Here is a 26,388-nt window from a genome sequence, read left to right as displayed (position 1 = left end):
TCCCAACTTTAGTCTCCATGTTTCCAGGTAGAGTGGGGACCAGAAGACGACTAAACGACAAGTGACAAGAAGTGACGGACCGTTAAATCTCATATGGTGCCAGCAGCTAAAATTGCTTGAGATAAATAAATCGATTTTATATCATTCCGACACTGACAAAGACAAAAATGAAGGGAATCTTATCCAGAATTTTTATACGTTTTAGTTAGTTTTGTAAGCACACAATACAGTTTCAGTTAGTTATTGTTATTTTCTTTTAAGTATAGTTTTTATTTATTTCAGTTACCGAAAATATTTTTACAATTCTAGTTTTCGTCATTTCGTTAGTTTTCGTTAATGATAATAACCTGGATGGATGGATGGATGGATGGATGGATGGAAAGGTTGTAAGAGTTTTGGATTTTTCATTACAGTTTAGTTTTATTTAGTTTTGACTTTTTTTTGACCAATTTAGTTTTAATTAGTTTTTAGAGCAGGTTTGCTAGTTTTTATTAGTTTTCGTTATTTTCTAAATGTTTGTTTCAGTTTAATAATAACCTTGATGGATGGATGGATGGATGGATGGATGGATTTTCACCACTGTCACAGCTGTGTTTCAATAGTCTCTTTTCTCTGTTTGTGCCTATCGTTTACATGATAACGACAGGCACGTGCACCGAAAATGAATGTTTCTAAAAAACTTTGGCCAAAGTGGAAATTTCAGCAAATCTACGTTTTCACGTTTGCGTGTAAACAGAGGGAAACGCTTTATTCTTTATCTGTTCTGTTCACTTCAGTAGGAAGTAAATAAAGTCATAATTTACATCCGTGCACAGCAGTCTACATGAACTAAAAACAAAACATGTTTGAAGCCGTTAACGACTACAGAACTACATGATTCAAACCCTTTTTCATCCCCTCTGTCACATCAGAAAAGCAATTTGTGGTTGTAAAATAAAGTCACCGGCTCATCCATCTGCATTGTATTAGTTAAATGTCTCAGACGCGGAACCAGGAAGACTACATCTCCATATGTTCATAATGGAAGTAACATTTCATTGGGATTCTTTTCAGTATTCTGAGTGGTTAATGGTACTCGATCATCCCACTACACTGCCATCTACACTTAACGGTATAGATCACTGGCGTCAAACATGCGGCCCGGGGGCCAAATCCGGCCCGCCAAAGGGTCCAATCCGGCCCGCAGGATGAAATTTGTGAAATACAAAAATTACACTGAAGATATTAACAATCAATGGTGTCAAAATCATTTTAATTCAGGTTCCACATACAGACACATACAGTCCAATTAGATTTCAAGTGGGTCAGATCAGTAAAATATTATAATAACTTACAAATAATGACAACCCCAAATTCTCTCTGTTTTTTTTTTGGTGTAAAAAAGTAAAATTACATGAAAATGTTTACATTACCAAACTATACTTTTACAAAAAATGGGAATAACTTGAACAAATATGAACAAATAGAAATGTCTTAAGAAAAGTAAATGCAATTTTACCAATATTCTGCCTGTTACTAAATGTTTGTGCGATTGTAATGTGCATGTGTAAACGATAAACTGATAAACTGAGGCATAATATTGTTATTGTTAAAAGTGCTCTTTTTTTCTTAAGACAATTCAAGTTGTTCATGTTATTCAGATTTTTACGGGAACTTTGTAGATATAAATCTGATCATAATAGAATTCAACTTTTTTTCTCTGTTATTTTTTTACTGGTCCGGCCCACTTGAGATGAAATTTAGCTGAAAGTGGCCCCTGAACTAAAATGAGTTTGACACCCCTGGTATAGATATAAATGCAGAGTTCTCCAAAAATGATCACATCTGCACAAGGTTTTTTTTTTTTTTTAAAGGGAGAGTTTTTAAAAGGGGGAGGGGGAAATCTCCATTTTCAAAACTACCTGGCTACATATAAACATAGCATGAGAGCCATGTCCTGAGACTTGGAGGTGTTAATTTTCATCCCAGTTGTTTCACACTTTGCCGTAAACCCCTCAGTGCGGACTGAAGGTCACGGCTTAATGAAGCTAATAGGGCCGCATTATCTGCAAAAAGCAGGAATGTGAACCTGAGGACTCTGAAATTGACATTTTATGGACAGATTCACCTGTGCTTATCTGAAGTTATGTTGAAGTTTAATTATACTTTTCTTCTTTCTTTTGTTCAGACAAGGTGTAGTTTTTAAACATGACCTGCTTAAAAAATAATCACATTAACAGAAGACAAAATGAACGTCATTAGCCTTATGTTGAAGTTTGTTGCTGGGATATTAGATTACTCCATTTCCAAGGTACTGTCTCTAACAACTGTCTTATTTGCTGACATCCGTCATAACAGCATACATCCAGAGGACTCAAGCCTTTCTTCTCCACAGTACAACAATGCAACAGTAATGTAATGCATGCAAAAAACTTCCATATTGACCCATTAGTGATAAAACTCCCATATTTATGCACAAACTAAATGTTTCTCAAAGGAGTGAGCAGTGAGCCATCCATTTCACAGTCGTCTTATCACGTATGTTCATAACACAGTCCGATCTGAAGCCAAAACATGGAGAATATTTCAGCATATTTACAGCAGGAAAAAAAAAAAAAGTTCTTAATTTCCACTCCTTTTCCTGCCCCTTGCGATGTACCACCCCTGCTCTGTTTGGACATGGTGAGAGCTTGATCCAGCCACATCAAATTGAGTTCTCAGGGAGCACTTCACCAGCTAATACTTCTATCTGCATGAAGCAGGTAGTGAGAGCGGAGCCCAGCTGTGACATGCATGGAGTGATCCAGTCAAGCTTGAAACGAGGACATAGGTCAATGCCCGAACACAGAGGCAGCTACGAAGTGGACATGACTGCAGGGTAGCTCGGTGATACGGTTCAGCGGCGTTTCACTAAATGCACATTAATAATTAGCGAATAGTCATTACTGTCCTTAATTGTCAGAAATCAATCTTGTTTTGCATAGCAGACTCATTAAATCAAGCATAATTTCACCCTTACTTTCATGATATGTCAATTAATGAACATTACACTGATGTTTTTAATGTATTTTGCATTTTGTATTTTGTTTTTTTTAATGTCTAAAACAATTATCGGTCAAAGTGTAATGTTTTGGGAGACTGAAAAACTTGAAAATCTCATTAGCACAAACATGAACATGCATCTATTTTGCCATCATTTGACAGTTATACTGTAAGCCTGGACTTTGTATTTACTAAAATGCTTTAATTACAATGTACTTAAATGATTTAAGTTGTATTACATTACTATAAAATGTTAAGTATATTCTACTAATTTGTAGACATAGTCAAAAATACAAAAAAGTTTAAGTCGAATGGATTTAAATCACTAAGTTTTAGTCATGACCACCTTTTTAGCTCAGCATTGCATTGTGGGTATTGGGCATGTTGTTGAAAATGTGTTATTTTTCTGTGCAGGGGTTCAATGGGGTTGTGGTGTTACTGTTAATTTTGACTTAATGTGTGTATGACAATGTTTATTGTCCTTTTTGTGTTTGTTTTTGTATTTTTGTAGAGCTGCACCACGAGTGAGAGTCATAGGTTGAACATTAGCTTTAATGTTCATCTGAAATTGTTAATGTTTTATGTAAATCTTCATGCTTTGCAAAATTTAATGCACTTCCTGTACTGGCACATAATATTGAGCTAACTCCCTGCCTAACTTTCATCCACGGTACAATGTGTTAAGTTTAATAATTATACAAAGCAATTTATAATGCAAAAGATTTTAATTCAAATCAGCTAGGAATTGTGTGCAATGAACTGATGACATGAAGTCTAATGATTGTACAAAACAATTGACATTGCAACAAATTTAAGTTAAATTAACTTGGCATTTAGTGTGTTGTACTTAAAATAGCAATTCCATTCAAATCAAGCATTTAAGTTTAATACACTCAAGTTTTCATTACTCATTACTTACATTTTTTAAGGCAACCGGTTTGCTCAAAATTTTTAAGCAAATTCAACTTATCTGGTCTTACAGTGTAGATCAGTGTTTTTCAACCTTAGGGTCGGGACCCCACGTGGGGTCGCCTGGAATTCAGATGGGGTTGCCTGAAATTTCTAGTTATTGATAAAAATTAAAACTTACTAATAAAAAATATACGGTGAGTTGAGACAGACAATCACAAAACCATAAAAGACATGACAAACTGAAGCTGAAACTGAAGCACTGCGGTACTGTTTATCTGTCAAATGTTCATTGTGGTCAGTTTCAGATGCTGCAACTCTTTCATAATTTATAGTTTGAGTTATTGTTTGTTCAGTTTTAATTTGCAGCCTTTGGACTGACTGTACAAAATTCTCACTTTGTGCAGTAATCTCAACCTGGCTTTTCTGCCTCCGTCTACAATAATATACATTATATAGCCTTAATGTCATGTAAAATTAACGTTTATTTACAACATAGTATAGCAAACTATTACATGATCAGAAACAAATAAATTTTAGCAAAAGAAAAAAAAAGTCTCCGTTTTGAATGTCTGGGGTCGCCAGAAATTTGTGATGTTAAAATGAGGTCACGAGCCAAAGAAGGTTGGGAACCACTGGTGTAGATACTGCTTCTAATTTAACCCTTTCATGCACGAATTATGAGAACCTTCGTCAGTATTTTTTTCTTGAGTGTTTTTGTTCCTCTTTAGGCATGAAAAAAACAATGCAATTTATTTATTTTTTTTTTTTTGTGTCCACTCAGCTGGACACCATATATTTAAGTTTTGAAGCAAAGAAACATTTTGAAGCAAAGTTTTGAAGCAAAGAAACATTTATATAAAAATCATCATCAGAAAGTGATATACTGTGTGAAAACTATGAAATAAAAGCATTTTTAATGTCACTAATTGCTAAATTGCTACTTTTTTCTCACATTTTATCATACTGTAATATTAGTTATTACTCATTTCATAGAGATAAAATCCTCCTGAGACCCAGGAAATGGACAGTTTTAGCTTTTTTACATTAAAAAATTGTCTTGATTGGAAACTGCATAATGCAACAGTTTTTTTCAGATACATTTTTAAAACTACTTTTATTTATTGATTGCTTTTTTTAATGGAATGTCCTTTGTAATGGACAGCATTTTTAAAGTAAAACTGTCAAACTTTTGTCCCCTACAGAGGACAAAATGCATTGCTGGGTCTCAGGAGGATATGCAAAAAAAAAAAAAATTTGAAATGGATTTACTCTAAAACATGTTACTGCAGATCAGGTTTATGAAGAACAGCAAAGTTACCGCAATTGTATGAATTGCAGTGTTTTGGATGATGCATAAGAGTCCTGATATGGAACTAAAACAACAAAACCCATGAATAAACAATAGAACAGCCGTAGAATAACTGTCCACTGTAGTGACCACTATACATGAAAGGGTTAATACAACTCTAACTATATGACATCAGGAGACAAAAACTGATAAATCCGAACTGCAATGTATTAGCGCAGCTTTGTTAATTACTTTCCACCACTGTCAAATTAAATAGATTCAACCGATAAAAATAGGAGAGCGAAATGATCGACAGCAATTGAATGAGAGTCACTGTGCCCACTTCTGGTGCTGCACTTAGTCATTTATTTTGCATCTTCCCGGAACTGTCAATCACACAATCAGCATTTTCACAACACTCATCCTTCACAACAACACTTGGCAGCTCGTCGTCGTGCTTAGGACAGAGCGTTTGTGCTTGAAAGACTGTACTCCAGGTGACAGATGCAGCTTCGGTGGATTTCTACTAGAAAAGGGAGAGAGAGAGTGGGGAACTTGACCTTCTACTCTGGGCCTCAAAACCTTATAACTGTGAGGAGGTTTGTTTGTTGATGCCTACAGCATGTTCAGGGCTGTCGGGGTGTTTTCATTTGTGCATATGTGCTCGATCTGTGGATGAATCTCTACATCTTGATCTGTAAATGTGCAGGAGTGATTTTTTGACATGTTTCTGCTTTGTCAGCGCCTTTCTTATCGGCACAGCCTGCGTTTGTCACTCGTAGACTGCAGAGACATCATCATTTGCCGCAGCCTTCCATTACTGTCATATAAAAATCCTGCACGTGACGTCTTTTGTGTTTCGAAAATGTGTAGAGTATGGTTATTTCACTTTAATTAACCCGCCCCCTGAAGGGTTGTTTTTGGTTTGGTTTGTTTGTTTGTTAACACTCTAGCAGCAAAACTGTTGGTTGAATTCATACTAAATTGGGTTTATAGATTACCAGTGACCCAGAATAGATCTCATTGCATTTTGGGAAAAGTAGGTCAAAGTTCACATTTTTTATACATTTTTTAAATATGTTTTTTTCCCCCATTTACTTATAATGGGCGAAATTTCACATGTCTGTAGCACCAAAACTATTGGTTGAATTCATACTAAATTGGGTTTACAGATTACCAGTGACCCAGAATAGATCTGCTTATATTTTGGGAAAAGTAGGTAAAAGTTCCCATTTTTATGAATTTTTAAAATCTTTCCCCCCGCCATTTACTTATAATGCGCAAAATTTCAAACGTCTGTAGCAGCAAAACTATTGGTTGGATTCATACTAAATTTAGTTTATAGATATCCAGTGGCCCAAAATAGATGTGATTACATTTTTGGAAACGTAGGTCAAAGTTCAAATTTTTTATGAATATTTTTTTAAAAATTAAAAATTTCCCTGTTTACTTATAATAGGCAAAATTTCAAATGTCTCTAGCAGCAAAACCATTGGTTCAGTTCATACTAAATTTAGTTTATAGATATCCAGTGGCCTAAAATAGTTATGAGTACATTTTTGGAAACATAGGTAAAATTAAAATTTTTAATGAATTTTTTTAAAATCCTTTTTTCCCCCCTTTACTTATAATAGGCAAAATTTCACATGTCTGTAGCAGCAAACTTATTGGTTGAATTCATACCAAATTTGGTTTATAGATTGCCAGTGACCCAGAATAAATGTCATTACATTTTGGGAAAAGTAGGTCACAGTTCCCATTTTTTCTGAATTTTTTAAATCTTTTTTTTCACCATTTACTTATAATGGATGAAATTTTACATGTCTGTAGCAGCAAAACTGTTGGCTGAATTCATACCAAATTGGGTTTATAGATTGTCAGTGACCCATAATAGATCTCCTTACATTTTCAGAAAAGTAGGTCAAAGTTCAAATTTTTTATGAATTTGTAAAATCTTTTTGTCCCCCGTTTACTTATAATGGGCAAAATTTCAAATGTCTGTAGCAGCAAAACCATTGGTTCAGTTCATACTAAATTTAGTTTATAGATATCCAGTGGTCCAAAATAGGTGTAACTACATTTTTGGAAACATAGGTCAAAGTTGAAATTTTTTATGAATTTTTAAAAATCCTTTTTTCCCCCATTTAGTTATAATGGGCAAAATTTCACATGTCTGTAGCAGCAAAAGTATTGGTTGAATTCATACCAAATTGGGTTTATAGATTGCCAGTGACCCAGAATAGATGTGATTACATTTCGAGAAGAGTAGGTCAAAGTTCAAATATTTTATGAATTTTTAAAATCTTTTTTCTTCTCCCATTTATTTATAATGGTCGAAATTTCTCATGTCTATAAAAACATCAATTGTGTTTCATTTTTCTTCAAACTTGGCACATATATAGAGACAGTTGATATGCTGACATCAGCACATCCATAGACATGATGACATCAGCTGGATTGATTCCAAAATAAGCTACGATATGTGCGAGGGGCGGGGTTTGTTGTGTCTGGGACCACTTGTTTGCTAATGATACTATTATGGTCAGCTATCAAAATAATGGAACAAGTTGTGCTAACTAATACCTCGTTTAGTTTAGTTTAGTTAAGTTTAGGATAGATAGATAGATAGATAGATAGATAGATAGATAGATAGATAGATAGATAGATAGATAGATAGATAGATAGATAGATAGATAGATAGATAGATAGATAGATAGATAGATAGATAGATAGATAGAGTGCAAGCATAAAGGTTAAAAGATACAATCAAATAAAAGTCAAAGATATAAGCAGTATAAAAACATAAAAGCAGTATAAAACAGTGAAAAGACAATCGCACAGTCACTTGTAATACATTTCTAAAATTAAATGCTATTTACAAATTGCACTTAAAGATATTGCACATGAGAACATTACACATAGTTTACTTCAGAGCTACAACAGGTTAAAAAAATACTGAATAAAATTGGAGGAAAAAAAAAAAGAAAAACATGCAACTTCAGGGAAAACCAGATTGTGTCTTTGTTGCAGATAATGAGGGGTTGACGGTGTAAAATATGCTGTCAATCACTGAATGTACTAACATTATCAGACACAAACTCAGCGTAACATATCTCAGCATGCTTCTACTGTGTAAACTATACTTTTTGTACAAACACACGAACCATTGACACGCAGACTATTTTGAGATGCACAGCTCAGCACAGTGACAGTGCTCAACAGATGCACAGCAGTAATTATCATGTATTTCAATGTGAAAAGTAATCTGCATATTAAGTACTGCAAGTTTTTCAAATGTATATGAAGATCATGTGCATCAAAACACAAAGGATTCTACTGTCGAAGATGAAAATTATGGAAATAAATAATGTGGAAACTCTTCATCGGCTGGTTTCATGGGAGCGAGGCAATTTTTTCCGGAATAGATGTCAAACTATTTATACTTTACATTTATTTCACAGCTATAGCAGTGTAATGAACTGTACCCGACTCATTACAGTGAACACACAGCTTTTATTCAGGTGTTTGGTGAAACTTCAATTTAGGAAGTGCTTTTCTTGTATCAAGCATGGGAAGTAATTTTAAACCTGAATGAGGTTTTCAACACAAACGAGGAAAAAGTGAGCTTCGAAACTCAAACTTAAGATTGTACTTCATTACCTACAAATCATTTCTACATTATTTTAATAAGATAAGATCTAGAAACACACTCTAATCATTATGAAAAAAAGAAAAAGTGTTTTTTGTCATATTTTTAAGCAACTGAAATACAATTATTTGTGCTTGGGACAGAATGTCTTGCATGATTTAAAGCTGCAAGAGCTGAAAATGGGAGGAATATATGAAAATACAGACTTCCCTTCTGCAGCTCTCAGCTCCCAGTCCAAATCAAGAGACTAATTATACATATAGATCACCCGACACCATTATGTTGTGTTTACGGAAAAGTGAAGCCACATTTCCGAGCTTCTGCACAGAGATACAGTAGCATAATAAAATCACATCCAAATTACATCTGGAGGAATCTGTTCAAAAACTTGGTAATTACAGCCATCAATCCTGTATTTAACCCCCTACCTACCTCTAAACACCTGTGTTAGAGGAAATCTGCATCGTGGGGTAGATTATTCCAAAGATCTACAGCCTGAAAACACAGGCGAGGAGTAGATGCACAAGTCTTATGTCCTCTCAGATCACTTGATGTACAATACACTGAAAGAAGATGCAAGGTTTTGGTGCAGCACTGAAGCTTTAAGTTAGTGGTTCTCAAACTTTTTACAGTGGAGTACCCCCTGAAAAATACTGTTTTTAGCCAAGTACCCCCAACTTTCGCTTCAGCATTTCCGATAGAAAACAATTAGGCAAAATTTATTCCTGTGCCAAAGGTGTCTGTTTTGTATTTTCAAAACTTTTTAAACAAACAACATATATTTAACTGTAATATATAAAAAAATAACACATTTTCAAAGTAAGTTTTGTGTGCAAAATATAAATTGAAAAGTGTCCTCTTTCACTGATAAGAAAAATAAATAAATTGGTAATTAATTAATAAATAAACCTTTCATCGACAAAAAATAATTATTTAGCTACTCAAATAAACTAATTTTGAATAATATAAAATAGAAATGTTCTTAAAATGTTACCAAAGCTTAAACAAGATGATTGACAATAAAAAATATGATATGAATGCATTTATTTTGTTTTATGTTTCAGCATTAATTGTCATTATTGGTTTTGTGTGCAGTACATGATGACTTATTTAATGTATTTTTACCAAAAAAATTCAAGTACCCCTTGGGCTTCTTCCAAGTGCTCCTGGGTGTGATTTGTCAAAAAAACAGAGGGGGGGATGTTTTTTGGGGGTTATTTTTGGAGCAAGGGGGTGGGGGGGTGTTCCATGGTTAATGTAACTTATGCTGCTGTAAAATGAAAGTGAAACTTGACATACTTTCTATGTCCACCTCCTGAGGTCTGTTTTTCATATATTCTAACCTGTTTCCACCGGAAACACAAATGCTTGGCCCCAGGAATTTGTCACATTTACACCCCCCCCCCCCTTACGGCGCCCCACTGCATGGGGACGTTCGCAAATTCCGAGACTGCCGACAGTTCGGTTCAGATGAACTTTAGTGCCAGTAATGTAGGATATAAGTATAAGAAAACTGTCACAACCTGCCTGTTGTTTACACTGGTTGGTTGGTTGTCCCCCCCGAGGATGAAATTCATTGAGCAGAAGTAGGGTTGTAAAAACCAGAGTGGGGGTTGATCCCCCCTATCCCCCCCAACAAATCACACCCTTCACGTATCCCACTTCGGGAACCCCTGCTTTAGTGAAACAATGCTAATCGTAGCTGTTCAGAAAATTCATCTAGACTTCATATTCTCAACTTACTGACTGTGAAGACATTCTTAAATTTCACTTAAAAGTTTTGCGTCTGATAGCTAGACCCTGTTGGTAATGTGTTCATAAAATTTGTGTCTTTCTACAAGGTCATTTTTGCTAAAAGGGGTCTTCTGGTGTTTTCCGGTGGACTATTAGCAGGTTCTCTTTTGTATGTTAGAGTTAGGTGAACTAAATTCTATTAACTCACTTCACTCACTCACTCCACTTGGATTGTACCCTTCCACCCCACTCACCTACACCCCCCCTACCCCTGACCCGCCGCCTGGGAATCGAACGGTCTCAGCAGAGACCCAACAGTCAGAGTTTGGCTGCCTCTGCTCCATAACCACATTAGCTGAAAGTATTGTACTTCTTGTGTTTCTATAGCAACTGTTCCCACTCATGTCTTCAGGATACTCAGCAATGCGGAGAGTGAAGGAAAGCAGCAATGCTGGTCATACCTGAGCATGTTGATTCAATTACAGTGGCTGTTGCCCATACAAAACAGGGATATTTGCAATCACTTTGTGTAACATGCCATGACCTTTAATTTAAGTTCATTCCAGTAATTAATAAGTTAATGAACTTGTATTAACCCATAAAGACCCAGTGCTCCTTTTGTGGCAGTTCCCCAATGATTTTTTTTTTTTAATTTCTCCCCTTCTTTACTCATTCATTCATTCATTTCCTGAACCCGCTTTATCCTCACTAGGGTCACGGGGGTCGCTTGGAGCCTATCCCAGCTACATAGGGGCAAAGGTGGGGTACACCCTGGACAAGTCGCCAGTTCATCGCAGGGCTGACCCTTCTTTACTCATTTATCCCTGTTTTTTTAATAAGATTATCCTCTGTAGTTTGCATTTTTTGGTGTAAATCATGTATTTTCCTATATTTAATTCACAGATCATGTAGATGTTCATGAAAACTCAGAGTAAAGTCGAAGTTAATTATATCAAAACAGAGGAAAATGAAGGAAAAGGGACTTTTTCAGCACAGATATCACTAACTGAAAGTAAAAAACAAGTGTCTCCATTCACTGTTATTGATCCAACTCCATGGGTTTTACTGGTGAATGAATGCTGTAGAAGATGACGGTGTTTCCACGGTAACAACGGAGCCTCTGAACATCCAAATGGGTCATATCTGACGACCATGAAAAGATGACAAACTATTTTACACCAATTAATTACATGTATAGTAGGGCTGCACGATATTGGAAAAAACTGACATCACGATTTTTTTTAACCCTGTGATATATATTGCGATATGAAAAAATACTGAGGAGGATATAATAGCTGTGTGGTGCCGACGTAAACGGTCAAACAAATTAGTTATGTTACATCTCATTGTGGTAACAAGTGCAAGACACTGTCGACACAGAACACCCGTTTCAATATCATCCTTCTTGTAGCTGAAATAATTCCAGATAACTGACGTTGCTTTTTTTTGGGCAACAAGTCTTCATTTTTGGTGATTTTCTTTTATTTTTCAATGTTTCCAGCAACTCACTCCATGTGCAGGGGCGTGGTCTGCTTCAGCAAACTGTTTAAGAATGATTGTGATTGGTGGATCGCTGCGTACAGTGTGTGTCAGGTACCCAGGTTGAAATTACAGGGTGAGGAAGCAAAATTTACAATGGACATTTAGTTGTTTTTTCTCAGCAGGCACTACGTCAGTTGTTTTGAAACCAAACATATATTGATGTCATAATCATACCTAACACTATTATCCATACCTTTTCAGAAACTTTTGCCCATATGAGTAATCAGGAAAGCAAACGTCAAGAGTGTGTGATTTGCTGAATGCACTCGTCACACCAAAGGAGATTTCAACAATAGTTGGAGTGTCCATAAAGACTGTTTATAATGGAAAGAAGAGAATGACTATGAGCAAAACTATTACGAGAAAGTCTGGAAGATACTATGAAAGAAGAATGGGAGAAGTTGTCACCCGAATATTTGAGGAACACTTGCGCAAGTTTCAGGAAGCGTGTGAAGGCAGTTATTGAGAAAGAAGGAGGACACATAGAATAAAAACATTTTCTATTATGTCAATTTTCTTGTGGCAAATACATTCTCATGACTTTCAATAAACTAATTGGTCATACACTGTCTTTCAATCCCTGCCTCAAAATATTGGAAATTTTGCTTCCCCACCCTGTAGATGCGAATACATTGAGTTCATTTGCCTCCTACATTCCAGGACCTGCGATGTGATTATTGCGCACACGTACATCACGACGACGATGCTCAGACAATATATTGTGCAGCTCTAATATATAGATAGGATTAGTGGATCAGCGGGTTTAAACAGTTTTATCTGTAGATGGTTTGTGTCACCGGTGGCTGTTCGGGTCTCTATGGGTTAACCTTCTGAAAGATGCATATATGTGATGTTACAATTAAATCATAGGAAAAAACTCAAGATCGTCATAATCATAAATCAAATAAAGTGAATCATCAGTCTAACCCTCTCGTCTTGTTGAGTACTTAATTAAAGTGCTAAGAAAGATCAGTAGCTATGAGAAAGTGGTTCACTTGAATTAAATAAAATGAAAAATTAGCTTGTGGGAACAGAAACACGCACTACATCTCCAATCCTTTTCAATGCTGCGTATTTGTGCTTGTCCTTGGCTGCATCTTTACTTTGTTGCTTTTAAGAAAATCTCATTCTCTCTCCTCAGACATCCACTCCACCCTGGTTCTGTAGCTCTCCTCCTTTCTCTCTGTGTTTTTACAGTTTTCCTCTTTTGTTTCCTTGTCCTCTCTCTAACAGGTGTTGAGTGACTGAGGTGATGTGACGGCGGGGCTTGCAGGCAGCACAGATCAGAACAGGCTGTCTGCCGCTCACTCAACCAACTGCAAGCAACACGTTACAGCCCAGACAGGTAGGACAGGACGGCAAACTTTTTTTGGGGCAAGTTAATCTGGAAAGTTTCAAAGCTTCGCCAACCATTTAATGTTTTACGACCCTGAGCACTGCCAAAGTCTATTTCCATCAAAGCCACATTTTGAATGAAAACTTCCCTTTCATCCACTTTGACATGTTTTATGTATGAAGTGCAGAGAAATCAGTGACAAAGACAAAGAGAGAATTATACTATTCTTTTAAAGTGGATTAAGCTTCAAAATGATGATTGTTCAAGTTCTAGGATACAAGGATGAAATAACAAGAAATGAAAGCTGTGTGACAAAATAAGCATCGGCTCTAAATTATGTATACAGTACGCAACTTGTGAAAATTGAATTTCCCTAAGATCCATTTATGTCTAATGCATTATTCACTTTCCATTGCAGAATGGATTTTCCCAATTGTACTGAAGGGGCGTTTTCTACAAGCAGCAGTGATTATGAGTCACTGGAGACCCCTGAACGCCCTACCAGTAAGGTCCTGCTTACAACGACCTTGTCCATACTGGCGATTCTGACCACATTCTTCAACTGCCTGGTGATCACAGCTATCGCCGTCACCCGCAAGTTGCACCACCCAGCCAACTACCTTATTTGCTCATTAGCGGCGACCGACCTGCTGGTGGCTGTGCTGGTCATGCCTTTCAGCATAATCTACATCCAGAAGGAGAAATGGGTAATGGGCCAGCCGGTGTGCACCATCTGGTTAAGTGTGGATATCACCTGTTGCACGTGCTCTATCCTTCACCTTGCTGCGATCGCCATCGACCGCTACAGGGCCATTACTGACGCGGTGGAGTACTCGCGCAAGCGTACCGGGGCCATGGCTGGGGCGATGGTAGCGTTGGTGTGGCTTTTGTCTATTCTCATCTCACTTCCTCCGTTACTGTGGCGCCACTACAGCGGGGATGCAGAACAGGAAGACCAGTGCATCATCACCCATCATCACATCACCTTCACGCTCTATACCACCTTTGGAGCATTTTACATCCCCCTGCTACTCATTCTGATTCTGTACTATAAAATTTACCGCGCAGCTCAGACCCTCTATATGCGGAGGGAGGCCAGTCGAGCTAGCCGCCACTCATGCATGACCAACGGGAGCATGATCCCGTCATCCTACCCCGCTGGAGAGGGCGATGTAGATGGGGGGCCTCGGAGTCCGGAGCCCATTAGCCCGCCAGAAAAGTCTACCTCTGAACCCTCAACTGAAGATCCCCCACGTGAGCGCGTACGTGTCTCCGTAAAGGCATTAAAATGCAAAACACGCTCACGCCGTCTTGCGTCACGGAGTGAGTCACGTAGTGAATCACGACGGAGTCAGTTTTACCAAGGACCCAGGATCTCAGGCTCAAGAGAGCGTAAAGCAGCATCCACTCTGGGGTTGATAATAGGGGCTTTTGTCATCTGTTGGCTCCCGTTTTTTGTCAAGGAGGTGATCGTTAACACCTGCAGCTCTTGCAGTACTTCAATGGAAATGGCTGACTTTTTGACATGGTTGGGTTACCTCAATTCTCTGATCAATCCGCTAATCTATACCATCTTTAATGAGGACTTCAAAAAAGCTTTCCAAAGACTAATTAGGTGCAGTCATTATCTCTGATGGTTACAATTCTGCATGATGATTCACGTACACTATGTACCGCCACATATTACGGGGACAAACTAATGGATTGAGGTCAGAAAATACCATCTGAACACTGACTGAATGTGCCAGAGAGAGAATATTCTCAGAGAGGAAAGGATTGACAGCCATTTCCAGACACTCCACCGGGCACTTCAACAGCCCAAATGGCAACGGCTCAGAAATGATCTGAGTTCCACATTGAAATCCAAGTCCCGCTATTAATAGAATAGCCTCATCTCCTTGAAGTTAATTGGTGTGTATGGTTTTACACTGACATGTTGGTTTTCAGAAAATGGGCCATTGCTGACCTTTTTAGAGATCTGGCTTTTGAGCATTTGTGATCAGCCCCATTTAAAGGTCTTGAAATAGCTGACCAGTATGACTGTTCTATCTAATGACCTCCCTCCCGGCTGATATAAAGAACATCTGTAAAATATACCACAGCATACCAAGTTGTGACTTTATGTGGCTGTGATGTTCACATTGATTGTCGCAGTTATTGAATATGGTATGTATTCAGCACATCAAGACATTCCGATAAGTTTTTAAATAATGAATTGGCTTGTGAAACATAAGACACCAAAACTTCACATGACATGTTTTTATTTGTGAAATTTGAAAAAATATATATGTATAAATATACTTTTTAATGTGTAAAATGTTTTATGATACGGGACCAAGTCATTCCATTAATAATATTAAAATGAAACAGAGAGAAAGAGATACTTGTGGAAAATACCTAAAGGTTCAGTGTGTAGATTAATATGAATGTAAATGCAGAAACAATATACAGTGTATTCACAAATATGTTGCAGTTTTTTTTTTTAGGTTTTATGGCAAGTGGACTCAGCGTTGAAGTAAGGTAAATAAATATCCCCTTAGCCAAAAGGCAAAAAAATGGGAACGACCGAACACTACCTGTAGATACGGCTTTTTGTTTTTGTTTTTGTTTTTTTTCCTATAACTTCACCACTAGATGCCATTAAATATCACACACTGAACCTTTAAGGGTCGAGGGTCACGGTATTTACTCGACAAGTCACTGCCACTTTAAATCATGGTTTTGCACAAATCTTATTCTTCTTTAAATAATTTCTTGAAGTATTTTATTTATTGCCATTTTGATTAATATTTATGAACAACCTTTAATGTTCTTTTCACTTATTTATTGATCTATCCTGGAGCCGTTTAACACTCCATCCCATATCACACCCACACCCGAACCAGCATTAGGTTAATAACTGTGAGAACCACCGGTGGAGAAATCCTCATTACATTACTCCCACTCATGTACTTGGAATAGAACTACTATTTCTTTACTGCCTCCAAGAGGGCACATAAAATGTTGATGAAAATATTGTGGATGAGTCAAGTGTGAGGGTGTACTGTATACCAGAGAGATAATAGAAAGTGTGCCATATATACTGTATACATTTCTGACATTTTGACCAGTATTTGTATACTGTTTGTTTTTGTCTCTCACTACTGTCTCAATAATCAATAATAAACATTCCACAACTGAAGAATCTTCACGTTTTTTCTTTACGCTTTAAACAGAATACCTTTTTCTTATTTGAATTAATCGAGAAAAATGAATACGTCACAATTTGATGAATAAATAAAAGGTTATTCGTAGCAAGAATACCCTACTGTTCTTTATGTAACTGAAGAACAGCAGAAGGCAGCTCCATAGTCCACTCAGATGACTCTTCAAAGTCAATAGAGACAATTTAATAAACTCTGGTATGTTAGCATCCCCGTGTGGCTCGTGTAAGTACTACAGACCTCTCAGTCGGTAGTGACTAATTACATTCACCTTGTCAAGGCTAAAAGAAAGAGATTCATAATGGAGGCGTGCTACTTTTAATTGAGCTCAATCGATAAAATAAAACAAAGCGATAAAATGAATAACATTAAAATGCAAGTGTGTAACTCTGGATGTTACTTTCGTTGCTTGTGAGGCTTGTGTTTACTTAGAATCTGACACAAGAACAACATGATCAGAGTGCACATCCTTAAATCATGCCCACCACAAAGAGTAATTCAGATATGTTGTGAGTTCACTAAAACAAAAACACATAAATAAAAGAGGGAAGGACATTTTAATCACTTTTTGAAGCAACTGATGAAACCAGTATAAGTGAAATAGTCATGATGTCATTGTCGGCATGTGGCCTCCACCCAATAATAAATAAAAACGCCTGACCAAATAAAGAGTGAGTTAATTACATACAGGGTGGGGAAGCAAAATTTACAATATTTTGAGGAAGGGATTGAAAGACAGTGTATGACCAATTAGTTTATTGAAAGTCATGAGAATTTATTTGCCACAAGAAAATTGACATAATAGAAAATGTTTTTATTCTATGTGTCCTCCTTCTTTCTCAATAACTGCCTTCACACGCCTCCTGAAACTTGCGCAAGTGTTCCTCAAATATTCAGGTGACAACTTCTCCCATTCTTCTTTAATAGTATCTTCCAGACTTTCTCGTAATAGTTTTGCTCATAGTCATTCTCTTCTTTCCATTATAAACAGTCTTTATGGACACTCCAACTATTTTTGAAATCTCCTTTGGTGTGACGAGTGCATTCAGCAAATCACACACTCTTTGACGTTTGCTTTCCTGATTACTCATATGGGCAAAAGTTTCTGAAAAGGTATGGATAATAGTGTTAGGTATGATTATGACATCAATATATGTTTGGTTTCAAAACAATTGACGTAGTGCCTGCTGAGAAAAAACAACTAAATGTTCATTGTAAATTTTGCTTCCCCACCCTGTACATACTTTAAAACCCTTTCAGATTTGACTTAACGTTTTCAGCATTTAGGTGGAAACTGTGCCGAAAACAGTTCCACGTCTCTATGAAGTAAAACATAAAACTCCTTACATCTCAAACAAAAACTAATTGACTGTTTAAAAAAAAAAAAAAAACATTAGCTATGCATACTTTTACTAATCCAGTTATTGATAATTCATGCACATCCCTAAAACCAAGTCCTTGACCATTAAAACATACTCCCAGATTCATGTTATATGTCCTTAAGGTTATCATCTTGTGTTTTTCTATATTACTATTATTCACCATGACTGCAAAAACACCATAATGTAGATTAAATAAATATTTATAGATGTAGCCATGCAGTATGTGTCTAATTTTATTTAAGAAAAATATCATGAAGTGCCCTATCCGCTGACTGTGAAGAGACCTTTTCAAGAACATTTTGAGTGACAGATATAGAAATACACACATACATGGGTGAAGGTATGAAAAAACTAAGTGTTGCTTTTATTCTCATGGCGCAAACGAGTACTTCCTCCACAAAATGAAGCCACTCACTCTTTGAATCTCTCAGTGAGGAGCTGGGTAGCAGAAGGTTCACTCTATCGCTCCCAGATCCTTCAATTGCAGTGTTTTATGCATGCAAACTCTACAACTAGTAGGAGTCACCAGCGGATCAACATGAAGCTTCCAATTCGCAATGCCTGCCAAGAAGACAATCCAACTGAAGGGTTTTTCATGTGATGTTCTCTATGTAAAACTGTCTTTGTGTGACCAAAAACAAAGTCAACATCTTAATCTTGAGTGCAAATTGTTGCTGAGTATTAAATATAAAATTATTTTTAAGGATATGAACCCTGTAAAGTCTGAACCATTAAATCATTGACAGAAAATTCCAGTTCTTTGAAACCGGAGCCTTTATTGGTCCTTCTGAACAACCAAAACTTTTTTTTTTTATTTTCAAATATTAATTTCCATGTCTGAATTTCAATTTTTTTAGCATATTTGATACATCAGGTCTCAATGCTCAAATACTATTATTTTTGAACAAACAAAAACTATAGAACACAAACATGTCTAACAAATTGGTAATTCCTTTCCAAAATTGTCAAAGTTCTAACTCCTTCCTCATTAACCCTTTCATGCACGAATTATGAGAACCTTAATCAAAATATTTTCCAGAGTGTTTTTATTCCTCTTTAGGCATGAAAAAAACAATGCAATTGAAAATTTTGTTCTGAAAAATAAATAAATAAAATAAATAAATGAAATTAAAAAAAAAAAAAAAAAAAAAAAAGCATAAAAAATAATAATGAAAAAAAAAATTCTTATGAACCTATTTTTCATGAAGTTGCAAAAATGTCCACTCAGCTGGACACCACATGTTTAATTTTTGATGCACAGAAACATGTTTACTGATAAATATGTGAAAACTATGGGGAGGGCTTGTGATTCTGGGGGTTTATGCCCAGGAGAGATCTACGTAATATTACCAATTCATGTCAGAAAAGATATGTAGTGTATTAAAACTTTAATAAAGATATGTGTAAAAAAAAAAAAAAAAAAAAAAGAACAACAAAATCCATGTATACAAGAGAACAGCTGTAGAATAGCTGTCCACTGTAGTGACCAGTATGCATGAAAGAGTTAATGACAGTCTTATAGTATCACTGGAAAGGCCTCTGTGAGCGAATTCCTCCCCCTGGTGGATTATCTGTGTATTGCATGTATCTAATTACATACATCAGGTTTTTCAAGAAAAACAATAATCACACTGATTAAGTATTTGGCTTCAAAACTCATGTATCAAATATGATATGTTTGGTTTTATGGGGTTAAAAAGCACACCCATAAATAATCTGAAATTGATGATTTGTAGTCAATGAGGACCCAAAAAAAGAACTTTGTGTAAATACTTATTGAGTAATCAGTATACAGGGTGGGGAAGCAAAATTTACAATGAATATTTAGTTGTTTTTTCTCAGCAGGCACTGCGTCAATTGTTTTGAAACCAAACATATAGTGATGTCATAATCATACCTAACACTATTATCCATACCTTTTCAGAAACTTTTGCCCATATGAGTAATCAGGAAAGCAAACGTCAAAGAGTGTGTGATTTGCTGAATGCACTCGTCACACCAAAGGAGATTTCAAAAATAGTTGGAGTGTCCATAAAGACTGTTTATAATGGAAAGAAGAGAATGACTATGAGCAAAACTATTACGACAAAGTGTGGAAGTGGAGGAAGCAACAAAAAACGTACCAAAGCTTTTATTAAAGCTCTCAAATCCAAAATCCTAAAGGATCCAACCAAATCCATGAGAAAAATGGCAATTGAACTTGAGGTAGACAACAAAACCCTTAGAAATGCAGTAAAATATGATTTGAAGTTAAAATCTTACACAAGAACACCAAAACACTTGTTGACAACAGCAACAAATCCAACTTTAGCAATTTTTGGGAATCATGTTTATGGCCGCCTTCTAGCCCAGATCTAAACCCTCTGGATTCTGCTATTTGGGGCGTTTTAGAACATGCTACCAATAGAACATCACACAGCAATGTCGACTTTCTTAAAGATACTATTAAAGAAGAATGGGAGAAGTTGTCACCTGAATATTTGAGGAACACTTGCGCAAGTTTCAGGAAGCGTGTGAAGGCAGTTATTGAGAAAGAAGGAGGACACATAGAATAAAAACATTTTCTATTTTGTAAATTTTCTTGTGGCAAATAAATTCTCATGACTTTCAATAAACTAATTGGTCATACACTTTCTTTCAATCCCTGCCTCAAAATATTGTAAATTTTGCTTCCCCACCCTATATAAACACAAATTAAGACAGTTTCAGGTCATGCAATGGCTGTAATTGTCACAGTATTATGTGTTACCACCACTGACACGAAGCAACACATTGACTGTGTGAGTGTCAGAGTCTCAGCTGGTGTTATGGCAGGTGACCAGAACCTGTTTCAGAGACAGGCACATGTGGTGGTCTTGAATAGCTGTTATACCATGTGGTTGGACACTGTCAGGTTGACCTCTGTTACTTCCAGTCAGACTGGAACGTCTGTTTAGTGTTGACGCTGGGCTGTGATAACAACCAAAGTGCCTTGCTGCAGCTGTCTGTGTAAAAAAAAAAAGACAAAAAAAAGTTAAAAACAATAAATAGTGCTTGTTAGATACTTTGCAAGAACTGCAGAAAAAATGCCTGTTTCAAAATCTTGCATTTATAAAGTTAACAACCTCCCACCCATATGTAAAACTGTTATTTTATTAATTTTCAGTAAAACCCTGTTAAACATTTCAGTCTGTGTATTTCAGAGAGCTGAAATGCAAACATATATATATATATATATATATATATATATATATATATATATATATATATATATATATACATATACATACATATACATATATACATATACATACATATACATACATACATACATACATACATACATACATATATATGTATATATATATATATATATATATATATATATATATATATATATATATATATTAGGGCTGCACGATTTTGGCAAAAAAAAAAATCCCGATTTTTTCCTCTAAAAACTCGATTTTCGATTTTGATTTCGATTTTTGGGTAAAACTACAAAAGACAACAGAAGTCAGCATGTCGTTTTCGTGAGCAGCCCACAATGCAAGGCACTGCTCTGACCTCAAATCTGTGATGGTATCACGTGATGAACCCCCAGAAGTTTATTTTTTCTTAATTAAATCTTTATTGAATGAAATAGAGTATACAAACAATGTATGCAACAAGAAAATAACATAAGTTTGCCAGGGGGAATACACTATAATACAATGTCCAAATCAGAGCAAATACTTATGTTTTTTATAGCCTTTTTTATACCTGCCTTTTTGTTTCCAGATTTATCTAACAGCTTTAAATGAAGTTCAACATCTTTCAAAAAATAAATAATATTTGTTTTTGTGTTACAGAACTTACATTTGTGAATGAAAAATTTAGCAAGTAAGAGGACTAAATTAATTATTTAAATTTTTTGTTATATATGTGTGTGTGTGTGTGTGTGTGTGTGTGTGTGTGTGTGTGTGTGTGTGTGTGTGTGTGTTATTGTTTTTTAAAAAAATTTATTTAATTATTTATTTTTTCCTGGGTATCTGGCCCACAGAAGTGATACCAATGTAAGTCAGTGACAGGCATCAGTCGTGCGTGCGTGCGTGGACCAGGTTAATATAAGTGATCCACATGCGGTTCTGTTTAAACTGAGGGATCCGTGCGTGGAATAGACTGACCCAGGACACACTGGAGGGATTCTATCCTGGAGCTGGTGCATTTGTGTGGGCACAGGGCTGTGTGGGCTCCTCTGCTGAGGCTGATGACCCCGAGACCCGGACCCGGATCAGAAGAAGACAGTACGGTACGGATCCGGGACAACGGAAGATGAGTGATCCGCATGCAGTTCTATTTCAGTTGCGGGATCCGTGCGTGAAGCCACGGCTTACATTGCTGTAAGTACTGCGGGCTCATGAACACATTTAAAGTCCGGCCATTGCACGGAGTTCTGTGACAGACCGCTGTCACTGAGAGGAGGAGGAGCCTACGGGAGCCCGCAAGCGCACGGCCCGCAGACACGAGAGAGATGAAATCGATTTTAAGATTTCCCTTTTTCGATTTCGATTTAAAATCGATTAATCGTGCAGCCCTAGTACATATATATACATACATATATATATATATATATATATATATATATATATATATATATATATATATATATATATATATATATATATGTATGTATGTATATATATATATATATATATATATATATATATTATAATTAATAATAAAAAAAACACATATGAGATATGCTACTAATCCAACTTTCATAGGCCTGTGTGCAAAATAGACTTTCATATGTAGGTGACGTGAAGAAGTTGGTCCAAGTTAAATTCATTTATTCTATTATAAGTCAAATAAGTGACGCAAACAGCTTTAAAACATGCAAAGCACCTGTTCAAAGGAATAATTCAGAATCAACTCAGAGGAAATTTTGTAGTGAGAAATTAAATTATGTTGCTCTACCTTATGTGTGCTTATACAGTATATGGAGTGCAAATTTTAATGGTTTGCCATTGAAACACATGGTATATGTTACAAAAATAAGGTTAATAGGCTTCTGCAAAATAAACCTTTAAGTCAATTCAAGTTAATTTAATTTATAAAAGTCACATATATGACTCAGATGCCCTTATAACCTGCACATCATCCGCTTTAACCATAGTTCAGCCTCAGCTCAACTGATGTACCTAGCAATTACTTTATGTTGCTGTATGTTGTGTGTAGATATTTTGAGTGCTGAAAGGACAATTTTAAGATCCACGTAACAATCCCCTGCAAAATAGACTTTCAGCTGTAGACACTGAAAACAAGTTAGTTCAAGTTAATTCAATTCATGCAAGTTACGTATTTGACTCAGACAGCTTTAAAACATGCACATTTGCCATAAATAATATTACGGCATGTCAACTTAATAGGAATTTGTGGCTAGCAGTTATGTTGCTATACCTTACATGTGCATAGTGGAAGCGCTGAAAGGAAAATTTCAAGACATGTAAAATGGTTTTCCTTTAAAACACATTTATTATGCTACTAATCCAGTTTTAATAGGTCTCTGCAAAATAGACTTTCAAGTGCAGTCTACATGAATAAATTAACCTAACCTTAATTAACATCTAGTGATCTAAACTGTTTAATACCTGTTGATCCATTAATCCTATCGTAAATAATTGGTGTAAAATATAGTTTGTCATCTTTTCATGGTCATCAGATATGACCCATTTGGACGTTCAGAGTCTCCGTAGTGAACGTGGAAACACCATCATCTTCTACAACATTGATTCACCAGTAAAACCTATGGAGTTTGATAAATGACAGTGGATGGAGACGCTTGTTTTATGCTCAGGTATTGATATATATTGTTGAACATGTCACTTTTTCTTCAGTTTTCTTGGTTTCTTATTCAATAAACTTTGACTTTACTCTGAGCTTTAATGAACCTCAACATGATCGATGGAGGATAGGAATAGGAAAATACTTAGGAATAGGAAAATACTTAGGAATAGGAAAATACTTAATTTACACTGAAAAATGTTAAATATACAGGATAATATTTTAATAAATGGTGATGAATCACTTAAGAAAGGCTAAATTGAGAGAAAAATTCATTTGGGAACTTACACAAAAGTAGCACTGGGTCTTCATGGGTTAATTCAAGTTGATTTAATTCATGCAAGTAACATTTAAAACCTGCACATCTGCTCTCAAAGATATTTCAGCATCAACCCAATGGGAATTTGCAGCTAGCAGGTTGATTTATGTGTCTGTGCATTATATGGATTATTATGTTTCACTGTAGGAGATATTTACTACGCACGTAAACTTTGATGGATGTTTGGTGCAGCTACATTACAGTGCATGTGTTTTGTTTTTTTTTGTTTGTTTTCAGCTTTATTGAAAATATATTGGTATACAAAACAGAGAAATTTTGAACAAACGTCAAGATGTCAAAAGGAAAAATCATCCGAGCAAAGAAATTCAAATAATGCAAAGACTTACAGACACAAAGAAGAATAGACAAATAATAATAATAATAATAATAATAATAATAATAATGATAACTTAATCCTTTCATGCACAGTGGTCACTACAGTGAACAGTTATTCTTCAGCTGTTCTACTGTATATTAATGGATTTTGTTGTTTCAATTCCATATCAGCCAACATAGTGGACTCTTATTCATCATCCCAAACACTGCAATTCATACAATTATTGTAACTTTGCTGCTCTTGATAAACCTGATCTGCAGTAACATGGTCTAGTGTAAATTGTTTTGCTAATTGTTATTAGACTCTAATTAACAGTTTTCTGACACCGTTTTTTTTGTATTTTTTTTTTTGGCATATTCTCCTGAGACCCAGTAATGCATTTTGTCCTCTATAGGGGACAAAAGTTTGACAGTTTAACTTAAAAAAAAAAAATACTGTCAATTGCAAAGGACATTCCATTAAAAAAATAAATCAATAAATAAAAATATTTTTGAAAATGTATGTGGAAAAAACTATTGCATTATGCAGTTTCCAATGAAGACAATTTTTAATTTAAAAAAGCTAAAATTGTCAATTTTCTGGGTCTCAGGAGGATATTATCACCATGAATTGAATAATAACTAGTATTAAAGTATGATAAAATATGAGAAAACATCAGATTAGCAGCTTTAAAAATGTTTTTATTTCATAGTTTTCACACTGTTTATCACTTTCTGATGATGAGTTTTAAATAACCGTTTCTTTGCTTCAAAAATTAAATTCATGCTGTCCAGCTGAGAGGACATTTTTGGAACTCCTTGAAAAATAGGTAAAAAAAAAAAAAAAAAAAAAAAAAACATTCAATTGCATTGTTTTTGGGCGACACTGTGGTGCAGTGGTTAGCACTCACAGCAAGAAGGTCCTGTGTTCGATTCCAACACCAGTCGACAGGGGTGGGACCTTTCTGTGTGGAGTTTGCATGTTCTCCCCATGTCTGCGTGGGTTCTCTCCGAGTACTCCGGCTTCCTCCCACCATCCAAAGACATGCACTAATAGGTTAATTGGTTAATCTAAATTGCCCATAGGTGTGAATGTGAGAGTGATTGTTTGTCTCTATATGTCAGCCCTGCGATAAACTAGCGACTTGTCCAGGGTGTACCCCACCTTTGCCCCTGTGTAGCTGGGATAGGCTCCAAGTGACCCCCGTGACCCTAGTGAGGATAAAGCGGGTTCAGAAAATGAATGTTTTTTTTTTTTGTTTGTTTGTTTGTTTTTTTTTAATAATAATGCTGTAAAACTCTTTGTCCCCTACAGAGGACAAACATGCATTGCTGGGTCTCAGGAGGTTCTAGTATGTTAAAATGTGAAAACAGATTAGCAGCATTTAAAAAATGTATTTCATAGTTTTCACACAGTATGTCAGTAAATGCAGCTGACTGGACATTTTTGTAACCCCATGAAAAATAGGTTCATTTCAAAAAAAAAAAAAAAAAAAAAAAAAAAAAGACAGAAAGAAAATCCATCACATTGCTTTTTTCATGCCTAAAGAGGAATAAAAAACACTCAGGAAAAAAAAAAATCTTGATTTAGGTTTTCATAATTCATGCATGAAAGGGTTAAAGAATTCTTTATAAATTGTCAGAATGTTTGTGCTTTTTTTTTTTTTTTTTTTTTTGTTAAAGATAAATTCCAGCGATTTAATATAATTTTCACATTCAATCAGAAAGACTTTAAAAGAGGGGCGTGTTTTGGCATATTTACTTTAGTGTGTGTGACATTTTCTTACCGTGCGTGTGTAAAAACGCCGTATTAAAGTGCTTTGACGTCGCAGAGTTGCCAGTTGCTCGGTCTGCTGTGGAGGAGGATGCTCCCTTTCAAACC

The 26,388-nt window shown here is 35.8% G+C and overlaps 1 protein-coding gene across 1 annotated transcript in view; it reads left to right on the top strand.

Annotated features, from left to right (window-relative positions):
- Positions 1-15,968, top strand: part of htr1fa (5-hydroxytryptamine (serotonin) receptor 1Fa) — a 117,917-nt gene extending 101,949 nt beyond the window's left edge. The window contains exons 2-3 of the mRNA XM_030125117.1: positions 13,380-13,491; positions 13,901-15,968. Of these exons, the coding sequence (XP_029980977.1) occupies positions 13,902-15,116 (1,215 nt within the window). The 5' untranslated portion in view covers positions 13,380-13,491; position 13,901 and the 3' untranslated portion in view covers positions 15,117-15,968. The remainder of the gene's footprint in view (positions 1-13,379; positions 13,492-13,900) is intronic.
- The last annotated feature ends 10,420 nt before the right edge of the window (positions 15,969-26,388 follow it).

This window comes from Sphaeramia orbicularis, chromosome 21 (genome assembly GCF_902148855.1).
Source record: "Sphaeramia orbicularis chromosome 21, fSphaOr1.1, whole genome shotgun sequence".
NCBI classification, from domain to species: Eukaryota; Metazoa; Chordata; class Actinopteri; order Kurtiformes; family Apogonidae; genus Sphaeramia; species Sphaeramia orbicularis.
Note: the sequence above shows the minus strand (reverse complement) of the source record. Positions and strands in the feature narration are given on the sequence as shown.